This window comes from Netta rufina (assembly GCF_964035555.1).
Source record: "Netta rufina genome assembly, chromosome: 20".
NCBI lineage: Eukaryota > Metazoa > Chordata > Aves > Anseriformes > Anatidae > Netta > Netta rufina.
In genome coordinates, this window is record NC_140144.1 from 9,250,474 (window position 1) to 9,261,989 (window position 11,516).

Here is an 11,516-nt window from a genome sequence, read left to right on the forward strand (position 1 = left end):
CAAGCATACCATTTCCCCCTCAATGATGACAGAACATCAGCCAAAGTGTTTAGATGAATGCACTGTTTCACCGTTATTATTTTTTTAATAAAATTGATTATTAGCTTTCATCCACTTAATGGATAGTGGACACAATTTCTGTAGTTTCAGGAATTCTGCTTTTTCCCCCATAAAAATCCACACAAAGTTTTAAAAAGTGAGTCTACCTCTCTTAGATCAAGAACACTGCCTCTTGGAGCAAAGTTACGTTCAACAGAGAGAAATGTTCACGATGGTAGGCCAAGTACCTTTTACCAGTCCCTCAGTAGTTTTAAGATGTTGCCACAAACAGGATGCAAGTTACATCAACATAACGGAAAGTGAATTACAAAAGCTTGACATAATAAATAATAAAAATAAAGTTTCACCAGTAAGTTTCTGAGACTGATTACTATGTTAAGACTTCGTAAAGCTTTGAGGTATTTTCACTTCCATGAACAGAATAGCACTGAGCAAATTTTCAGTCCAAGTGTTTATAGTGAAATCCAGAAGTTACCAGAATACTGTATGTAAACTACCTTCCACATGTTTGAGCATACCAAGGAAAATTCTCAGTTTTCCATAATTTACTATATAAAAACCTATAAAAATCCAAAATAAAAAACAGCTTTAACCATTTCCAACAAATTAAGATTTTGTTCTACTCAACATAAAATGTAATGAATTACACTTTAACACATGGATTGAATATAATCTCCTCATCCACCCAAATACAAAATGAATTTGTTTTGCCTCTATATGTAAACAGGAAGCCAGGTCTGAAAGCACTGACATCCAGGGAGGAAGAAGTACATGCTGATTTATGACCTCCAAAAGGAAGACTGCAGAAAGCCCTTTGGTAATGGAATTTCCTTCTTCTGTAGACATTCCTAGTAAAGAGAAGACAACAAAAAAATCAAAAAAAAAAAAAAAAAAGGGAGAAAGAAATAAAGAAATGAGTTATCTTGGTTTGCAATCTCTTCTCAGGAATTTTGACGGCTCTTATTGCACACATCCAAAGCATTGCTAACAAAGTATCAAAATTTGTTTTGATATTAAAGTACAAACTATGATATTAAAATACGATAGCTCTAGTTTAAGACAACATTCACAACACAAAACAAAAGTATTCAACAGTTCTGCAAGTTTTCTCTAAAAAATACATACACAAAATACAACGCTAACAAGACGCTACAAAGAGCAGCTCAAAATGTCTGCTTCCTCATAATCTAATCAGGACAACATAAAAAGTAAGCAAACCACTGATGAAAATGAGCTGTTACAGAAATGACTCAGCAGAATCGTTCTCAGCCCGTGTCTCCTCTCACTGCAACTATTCTCAGTGAACATCAATTATAACCAAAATAATTTTCCACTGAGAAAAACAGATGTGAGGTAAGAAAGAATCAAGATGTTTGACATCATAACTATCATTAAGAGCATTCAGTAAGTGAAAGACAGGTTACGTCATAGTTACAGGTCCGGACTATCTAGTGTGCTGCAAGCAGTGCCAACATCATTATTGGAATGATGCATATATCGAACAGAATGGAGGAAAAAGTCACTCTAAAACTGAAAAAAATTGCTTTACCTCCAAGAATTGCTTGAAACGCATTAAAGAGCCCATCTGTCCAGAGCTAGTAATTGCTTCAATCCTGCAGAAAGAACAGCATGTCTCAAAATCTATTTAGAAAGTTGAGTTTTATTTGCAAGTGGATAGGGAGGTGAATGTCAGAAATAGGAAAAGAGGGAAGAGTCTTTTAAGAGCAAACACCAAACACCCAAAAAGTAAAAACAAGGATTATTTCACATTCCTAAAAACAAGTATCATACCTTGGGAAGTAGTCTTCTCGGATCAGCAATATCATTTTCCAGAACTGAATCTGATACTGTTTCATGAGAGCGTTACCACATACCTACGGTATAGAATCGGGTCTCAGAATAGCATAACACTTTCAGTGAACCTGTCCAATATCAATCACTTAATATTTAATTCAGACATTAAGATAAATACCTATACCTACAATAAAACAAGCAAAGGTTCTAGTTTACCCTACTGCCAGCACAATCACCTTTTCTTGTCATTGACTGGGTGGTCATCACTAATACCCATTTGACGTTGTAATTCCTCTCACTCCAATCTCCCTTCAAAATTAACAGCCTTCCCTAATAGCATTTGCTAAGGAGTACTGTAGTCATTTACCAATCTTGATTAGTGCAATATGTACTTATCAATTTTATTCATATAGCCAGCTTACAGAACGCCTCTGGTGTATTTCGCTTTGTAATTTACTCTCTCTTTGTATACAATCTTTAGAAGGCATTTAATAAGCACAAAAGCTGCTTCTGTTTGATAATGCATCTCCCTTGACTCCAGCCTTCAGCTTTGGCTCTTATTTAGGAGAGCTACATATCCTGGGATATGGATTAATATACACGTATATCAGACTCTGTCCTTTCCAACCTGGAAAACCCATCCTGTCTTATAAAGTAATTCATCTGGAAAGGACACAGGACCTTACATTCTGCATTGCATTGTATGAATTGGTGCCAAGAGATTAGCAAACCTTCTTCTTACAGGAGCATGCAACTATTTTTTTTTAAGGTTCCCGTTGTTTGTTTTTTTTTTAAAGGAAAATATAACGGTAGTTGCACATGGTCTGGGTAAACCAGTTTTTTAAATAATTCAAACTCCAAGGCTGTATTAGCAAGAATCTGGAATTATTCATCTGCCCTTCTGAAGGAAAATGGCCAAGTTAAAAAAAAAAAAAAACTCTTCTTAAAAATCGTAACAAACATCACCTCAATCAATAATCCCTTCAGACACTACAGTATCTCCAGTTTAGATCCCTTTAGCCACCAATTCACCAATTTACTGTCTTGTCTCATAAACTATAATGACTTTTTTATTTAAAAAAGAAGGAAAAGAAACAAAAGGAAATAGAATGTTTGGTTATGTCATTTCCCAGTGTTTTGCTGCTGCTAAGTACTCATACATCACTGACCTCCAGAAAATCAAAAAGAAGTGTAGCTGTCACATCTGCCAGAGGTTCCATGTTCAACATCTGAGCAAGCCAGCGCCATCCATAACTCAGCCCATGAGGATGTGTCTATAAAGCAACACAAAAAAGCTAACCACCACTTGTTTTACAATATGCAAAATGCTTTTATCAAAACAGACAGCTTTCAGACTTCTTTTCATTTTTATAAAGTTGTTTTACGGTAGCCTTACATCCAACGTGACTGTTATGAAAATACCTAGTAAGTACGTAAAGGTCGATGATACAAAGTACTTTGCATTGCCTTGTTTGGTATAACTATGACCATCTCTCTTCAAATTTATTATGAGTTTTAGGTTCATTATGAGGTTTAGGTTCAGCTGCAAATCAAGTTTATAATACATTTAATAGACTCTTGGGATACTAACGGAGTTATAATTATAACATCATATACATATACCCCTTGTCTGTTTCCATAAGGCCACCGAAGCTGAATGATAGCAGCATAAAGACGAATCATTCCTGACATCCGTTTAAGGAAATGATCTTGCTCTTCTACCTTAGAATCCTTAACTTGATATCCGAGCATCCTAAGTATGAGAAGATGTTCCAGTATTAGGACAGCAAAACACATTCACATGAGTCTCTGCACTTCTCAATTTACTTTAAGTCAAATGTACTGAGAGAAAGAATAATCCAAAACCATGTAATAATTATTGCAAAGGCCGATTATTACATTTTGTATCATATATTCCACTATTTTGTACTACACTGAAGCTTCAGGTTCTGTACTGGCTATTTCAGGTCAAATCAAGCTATGGCTATCAACTGTTCTTTGAGAAGAACAAGAAGAAGAAAGAGCATCCATTACCCCTAAAAACATTTCCAGAGGTTCTGAAAAATATTCTCCAGGGGTGCAGAATCAGGGAACTGCACACTTGTGAGTAAACCTCCAGACCCTATGCAAGCACGTCGCAGTGCCTAAGTAATTAGAGATGGGGAAAAGCAGAGTTCACTCACAAGAATAGTCTTAGCCCTTGTTGAGTGCATGCTGAAGAAGTCCAGTAATAAATTTACCTCTGATACTCTTCCATAGAGGTTCCTTCTTTGAAGGCAGGGTAGAATGGCACAGAATATGGGCACTTTTTGTGTAGATGAGCTAAAAAGAGATCTCCGACTCGAGGGTGTATTTCCCAGATTCCGGATGCCACCACTGCAATTGGGAAAGCTGCCTCTCGGTGAGAAGCTACTTCTTCTTCTCCTTGACTCTGGGAAGGGGAAAGAAAAGTCTGTTCCCACCCCTCCAAGACATTTTTCAGACAACAAATTGAAAAGATTTTTTTTTTGTTCCATCTCCTTTGTTGTAATTAGCCCCTACTAATGTTTCTATGACTATTGTAGCCACCCACAAAAAAGCTGATAAGGCCCCGTGTCGTCAGCTCCCACAGAAGATGACAAACTTGGCCCAGGACTGAAAAAAGGAGTTAGCATCTTCAGGCACAAAGTGCAAGGCTGCACAGACATTTTTACTCCAAACAACCATATTCTAACGTTTACAAATTCAGTCACAGTTTTAGTCCATGGGGATTTTTTTTGCATGTATTTTGTCTCTGTACTGACAAATTAAAGTCTCAAACAACCCAAATTTACCAAATAAAGAACAGAAAAAAGAATATTGCCAACTTCAAAAAGCAATTCAAACAATGATACACAATTTTTGGGAGGTGCTAACTGCACAGCAGGGACAGAAGCTTGACTCTTGTGAGCTTTCTTCTTTTTCCTCTAATTCTGCCAAGATGTAGGTTTTTGAGCAGGTGTACAGTTTTGTCATAGATCATAAATAACTATCAACCTTTTTTCCACTATTATTCTATAAAACTAGTTAAGATTTTGCAGCATGTAAGCCTGGAATTTAAAATAATAATTTCTCTTAGAAAAGATAAAACAGTGGAAGGAGAGACAAAACAGAGAAAAAAAAAAAAAGTTCCTTCATTCTTGCTTTTTTTTTTTTAATCCTTAAAGCACTTTCTCTAAACAATATGAATGTTAACATATGCCTAGTAATTTTGTTTGTTGAATAGGGAGGACAATGACCAAAAGAGCTTCCTAAAGCACCAGCTACCTTTGCCACCCCAAAAAAGTGAAGAGTTTCTCACCACAAATTTCTCTGCAAGTTTGTAATAAACAAAATCCAGACCCTGTGGATGCTGAGTCACTGATACACTTCGCCCTCCACTCTGAACAGACTTTCCAGAGAGCAGGTTATTGATCTTGTCAAATATCTCTCTCAGCTGAGAGCCTGTAAATATATCAGGAATGTATGGAGACAGAAGGTTAGGAAAAAGACAAGCCTTAAAAAGATCGCATCAACTGCACAAAAACTGGACCCACACCCTAAAGGGCAAGGCGCCTCCAACTGCTCATTTGCTACATCTGATTAAAGAAACTGAATTACGATGAAGCAAGAGGCTTCTCAGGGAGGCAACAGACTCTAAAAACAAAAGCAAACACTGTGCTACAAAGACTTGGCCTCTTCCTACGCCAGCTCTTTTCTGTAAGGGTAATTATAGAAACCTTGGATACACTGTGTTCTACTAAAATCTACTAAAACCTAAAGGCATTACGGTTGGATTGAGCTCTTTGTGTTTTCCTGACCTGCTATGCTAGAGATCTGGCTAACAGGGATCGTAGCTGCTTTCTGCAAGTCCATTTTTGTCTTCTTAACCTGCAAAACAACAACAAAAAAACATTTAAAAAAAACTTTAAAGGCAAGAGAATTGATCAAGACTGAAAGGCAGAGTTTCACTGATACAATATATACGTTATGGTCCAAATTCTGAAAGGAGGAATTCAGCCCTAAATCTTAATTCATCTTTAGCTGAATTAAATCCACTGAAAATACTACAGAATCTAATCTCACAGAACTGAGGTCAGAATATTTATTTCCAGAATAGCTAGCATTTAATTTAACTGTTATATGTACCTAGAAGACCAGAAACATGAATAAAAAACACTTCCTGAGACAGTAAGATGCCAGGTTCCTACAGCCACAATCTTTAAGACCTGAAGATACCCCTAGAAGGCCAGCAGCAGACAAGTAGGTTAGTTTTGCTGAATATAACTGAGAAACATTAGAAGAAAATAAACTAACGTAAATGTTCAGAACCCACTGTTCAACATTTTTCTGTCTCAAGGTTTGAGTCATACCGAGATGTAAAGTACTCATTGAATCAACAGGAAAAAAATCTCACGAAGAATGAACGATATATAAAAGCGACAAAAGCAAGAGAGAGTGAGAAGTAATTCGTTAGAAGCAGCACAGAGCATTGTCTTTTAATACTCTATAGCAGTCTGATCCAAATTGTTAAAACTGCGGAAAATAAGTAACCTGCAGAATTTAAAAAGTAGGCTGCAATTCTGCTCTACAGCTCCTGTTTTTTTTTTGACAGATTAATATATTTTTTTCATTACTACTATGACAGCAAGGATGAGCAGACTTAACAGAGGCTGCTGTTAGAAATGTTTTTTATGAAAGCTCTCCTACTTCCACTAGAGATCAAGATAATCCCTCTTCAACAGTGTTAATCATTTGTTTGTACCTCATTGTCTTTGCAGTTGCTTATCTCACTGAAAGAAGTGACACACTGGTTTGCAGCATCTTGAAGCTCCTGGTACCAGCGCATAATACTTTCGTCTGTCTTAACTTGAAGTCCTAATAAAAAGAAAAATAAAATATTAAAAATCAGGAGATTAACAAAGACCCCAAAATCTAGAACACCTGATTTAAGTCAGCTTATGCATCAGATAGTTTGCTGCTGGCAGTCCTATATCCATGCTGTTAGTTGTGCTAAAAGTTAAAGCTATGAGAAGGTACATCATTGCAACAGTAAGATACCAAAATAGGATTTGGCAAAACAGTAAGAAAGTGTACAAGGAGGAAATGACAGGGAGAGAGTAACAACCAACCTTCCTTCGTCTGCTTTCCCCCTGGCAGCTGTGCAGGGGCAGTACTCTGAGCTTTCATCTGCGATTTTTTCAGTAACTCCTGCTGCTTCTGTCTCTCTTCCTCTTCATCTCTCCTCTTTTTTTCTTCCACAGCTGCAGCGATTTCTTGCTGCATGCTGGATATCAGTCCCCGCATTTCCTGCAGTGCTCGTTCAGTATTGGCCACATCCATTTGAGTAGGGAAACCTCTCTATCAAGAAATAGAGAAGGCGATAAAACATTTGAAACGTTTGAAGCACTAATTTTCATAAAATCCAGGAGCTAACTATGTATTTTATCCTCTTTTAGTGAAAATCTTTTTCTCCTTTATTTGTACATAAACTTTGTCTCAGTCCGTGAATAGATCTCACAAGATCTTAGGAAAACAAAAATTAATAACACACTTTGACAAGCGGAATGGAACCCCAGTGCAAAGACTAGATGGCTTCCTTTGCAGGAAGATACCCGTGACAAACTGGAACAGATGATGAGCATTATTACAGTGTTTAATTTTTCAAGGTTTGTATCTCACCTTCACATAGAGAAAGTGTTTTTCATAGACACACAGTTCCTGTAAAAACGCTTACTAAGATAGGAGCACCCTACCGCATTCAGTATTTCTAATAATTTATGAACCACTCAATTTCCATGGTTGCCTCAAGAAGGAACTTAATAGCATCAAGAGCTGCACTACTTTAATAACCAGTCGCTCTTGCAGAAATCCTCATGCATTTTTATAAGCCATTTTCACACAGCTAAAGTGTCAAAGAAGAGAACTTGCCTTTTGAATTAGCTGCTTTATAGGCCAAACATCTAAAAACATTTCTGTGACATGTTAGTTAACTGTCTCAAAACAAGCTGCGTTTGAAGACAATTACAGGGAGCTTCAAAAGGAAGGAGAAGCACAGTTAAAAACAACCCTAGAGCCACTACCTCACTAGTGGTGCGGATGAGTCCTGACACCAGCCCACAGATCTGGTTGCCTCGACTACTGTATGCAGAAAGATCAATTTTTGGCAAGTCTTTGTGTCTGTAATTGGGGTCAATCTGCTGGTTAAGCTGTAGCACTTCCTCCTGGATGGAATAAAGGCGACGCAGTCTTTCCTGGCCTTCTTCCTTACGCAAACGCTCCAGCTCCTCCTGACGCTGCCTCTGCTGCTCTGCCTCACGCAGTTTTAGATTTAATACCTAGGGAGAGAAAGAAAACAGACACAGAGTTAAGCAACTCTAGCTTTACAGGTCCTTCCTAGCTTAATGAAAGGAACTGCAGATGGGGAAAACAATTTTTTTCACCAGCTGTAGTCTGAACGTGGTTCTGAACACAGAAGTACCACAGAAGCTGCGATAGCATGATTGACAAATTTTGCTGCCTACAGCATCCATGGAGCCTCAGGGTTGGAGAATAAGAGGTTCACAGGGAATCTCAGGACTGTTTGATTGCCACAGAGTTAGGAAGAAAATAAAAAAATTCAGATTGAATCTTAAGACATAAAATAAGTATATTCAAGTTTCCTCACATAAATTAACAGACAAAGTTGTAAGGATAGGCCTAAGAACGTCACAATATGCTATTTTTATACACAAGACCCCATCTCTATGGAAGTAGTAAAGGCAAACTAATCTTTAAAGACTAACACCTTAATCATTGAGACAACATCTTGACCAATCATATAGCAGGAGCCAAGCCCTAGTTCAAGCACGACCAGCAAACTTTGAATGGAAGTTAGTTTAGTTAAAGACTCCACTGTTCTTCTCCTGTAAGGCATGTGCCTGTACTGCATTTCCTCAACAACACAGCAGGTGCCTGGAACAGCACCAGAAAATACGTTCTCACCCCAGAAATACTACATATAGATAAATACATCAACTGGTCTTTCTAGTTCCTACCAAGTAGCCATGCTCTTTTATGAAAGAAAACTGTTACAAGTCTCAGACCTTTGCTCTGTGTCGGTGTTCTTCTTTCAACTTCTCTTGCTGTCCCTGAGTTTCCTTTAAGCTAAAATACACAGACAAAGGGGGGAGGGGGGGAGTCTATTAAAGACATGATCCATAAAATACAAACACAAACACACAACAAGTTACTTCTAAACATTTTTAAGAATTAACCATCACTTTGGTTAGATGTTATAGTATTTTAAGGATACTGGTGCTATTCTCACCTCTTCTCCATCACTTCTTGCAAATCTTGGAATTCCTGATGCTGCTTTAGCTCCTTCAGTTCATCAAAACGCTTCAGTTGCTCACTTGCAAGGTCATACACTGCCCTCACCATCTGCTCTTGCTGCTCCTGCCGCTGCCTGAGCCCCTCCTGCAGATTGCAAAGGTGCCAGAAGCAGCACAATGTGATAACCACCAGAACGCACCAGAAGAAAATACAAATGAAATTACCTAGAGGCAGCTAATGTGGTCCACTTGAGGTTATGCTAAACCTTAGAGAGTAAACAACTGCTCAGTTCTTTTAACTCAAGCATTGTTACCTCTGGTTATATAGCTCTTCTGTGATTCACATACACCTCAGCTCCTCACTCCCCTTTTTTTTTTTATTTTTTTTACCTTTCCTTTCAACCTGTGCATCTCTTCATACATCCGAATGCAGCCTTCAACTTCCGTAACTTTAGATGGAAGTAGTGTTGGAAGGACTTCTTGATCCATTTCCAGCAGACTAAGACCATTGTTTCCCTGCGTGGTTAGCATATGAGTAGAATCAGTGACTAAATATAGTATCAGAAATTCATGGAGGAATACAGGTAAATCAAGTCTCTTAAAGTACATGTTACATAAACAGACAAAGGAGTCAACCAACACACAAGTTTTAGAGTAGTTAAACAACCCAGATGTGTAATCTCACAATTTTGAGTATCTTCCAGCACCCACATGAGGTTGTGATAGTTGCTCTTCCCAATCAGTAAAATTGGCAGCAGATACCAATAGCCTCTAGGACATTCACAAGGGCTCACTATCACCTGAAAAGGCTAGACAGACACCCCAGGTTCTCTCTACGTTCACTGAAGATGTTACACTGCAGGAAACCAAGATAGTTTATGCTTTGAACCATTCTTCAGGAAGAGCTGTAACACATCACAGTCATTCAAAGGCACCAGAGAAGAGACAAAGAGAACACTCTCAGACTCTTACAACAGGCCTGATCCTACCACATCCTTCCTCATGGATAAATCCCATGCTACTAATCCACATAACTATAATAATGCCAACGAGATTTTCCTTAGTTATGGTGAAAAAGAGCTTGCTTTTGGCCTGCTGTGGAAGTTATTTAAGGAAGATCTTATTACTACCAATTTTAGCGTTCCCTGCCTATGCTAAAAAAAAAAAAAATAGCTGTAACTAAGCATGTTTTTCCTCACAAACAAATTAACAGAGCACAAACCAACCTCCGTCAGGCAATTCATGGCAGCAAGTTAACATACTTTTTCCACACAGCTGCTCACATTTGGGCTATAATTAGAGAGCTACCTTTGTTTCGCTCAGCACTGTAGATGAAAGTGGTGAAGAGCCCTGGTGGCTGGCAGATGTGACCTTCTCAAGAGGTAGCTGGTTTGTACGGGGAGTGGATTTGTTAGGTGTTGAAGTTTTGGATGGTGCAATTTCCTGGTCTGACCGTTCAACTATTCTGTCCAGGACCCAGCCAGAATAAGAGGACAGCGTGAGAGGCGACATGCATCCTTCCAAGACATCCTTGGGAGAAAACACTTGTGAGCTCAGAGCACAGCAAGAAAGCGTGAACAAACACTGCTGAGAACACCCACATGGGTCAGCACGTGCCTCATAACAGCGGTTCAGCACCCCACTTCCCATTTCTTCTGCCAGCTTTCACAGAATCCCTAAGCTTGGCCCTCCAAAATCACCTGGTCCAACCACCCCCCTACCACCACTGTCACCCATTAACCCACGTCCCCCAGCACCACGTCCAACCTCTCCTTGAACACCCCCAGGGACGGTGACTCCACCACCTTCCTGGGCAACCCATCCCAACGTCTGACCGCTCTTTCTGAGGAGAAATGTCTCCTCATTTCCACCCTGAACCTCCCCTGGTGCAACCTGAGGCCATTCCCTCTGGTCTTACCACTGGTTACCTGTGAGAAGAGGCTGCCCCCAGCTCCCCACAGCTTCCTTTCAGGGAGTTGTGAAGAGCAATGAGGTCTCCCCTGAGCCTCCTCCTCTCCAGCCCAAACACCCCCAGTTCCTTCAGCCGCTCCTCACAGGACTTGCGTCCCGGACCCCTCACCTCGTCCCGCAGCCAGTGGCGGCAGTACTTCAGGCGGCCCTTGCTGGAGTCGCGCAGAGCCTCCAGCGTGTCCCAGCGGAGCTGCCGGGGCTGCATGGCCGCGCCGCCAACGGCCCCGCCGAGCCCCGGCCCCGCTCCCGCTTCCGTTGCCGGGGCGCCACCGGCCGCGGGTTCGAGTCCCGCCCACGGCCACTCCTCACAGAGGAAGGGGCCGGGCTCCGAGGGAGCGGCGGATTTGCTCGTTTTGCCCTCGTTTTGCGTGGGCTTGCGGC

General features: G+C 39.9%; 1 protein-coding gene across 1 annotated transcript; it reads right to left on the reverse strand.

The window, feature by feature from the left end:
* Positions 1–302: 302 nt before the first annotated feature.
* Positions 303–11,340, reverse strand: GLE1 (GLE1 RNA export mediator; the record flags this gene model as incomplete). The annotated part of the gene is made up of 16 exons (XM_084298989.1): positions 303–908; positions 1,610–1,673; positions 1,852–1,934; positions 3,024–3,128; positions 3,478–3,607; positions 4,095–4,285; positions 5,174–5,316; positions 5,673–5,742; positions 6,617–6,729; positions 6,984–7,212; positions 7,935–8,189; positions 8,937–8,997; positions 9,161–9,309; positions 9,555–9,680; positions 10,473–10,694; positions 11,245–11,340. The coding sequence occupies 16 exons, from the start codon at positions 11,338–11,340 to the stop codon at positions 840–842; spliced, it is 2,106 nt and encodes a 701-aa protein (XP_084155115.1). The 3' UTR covers positions 303–839.
* Positions 11,341–11,516: the final 176 nt, after the last annotated feature.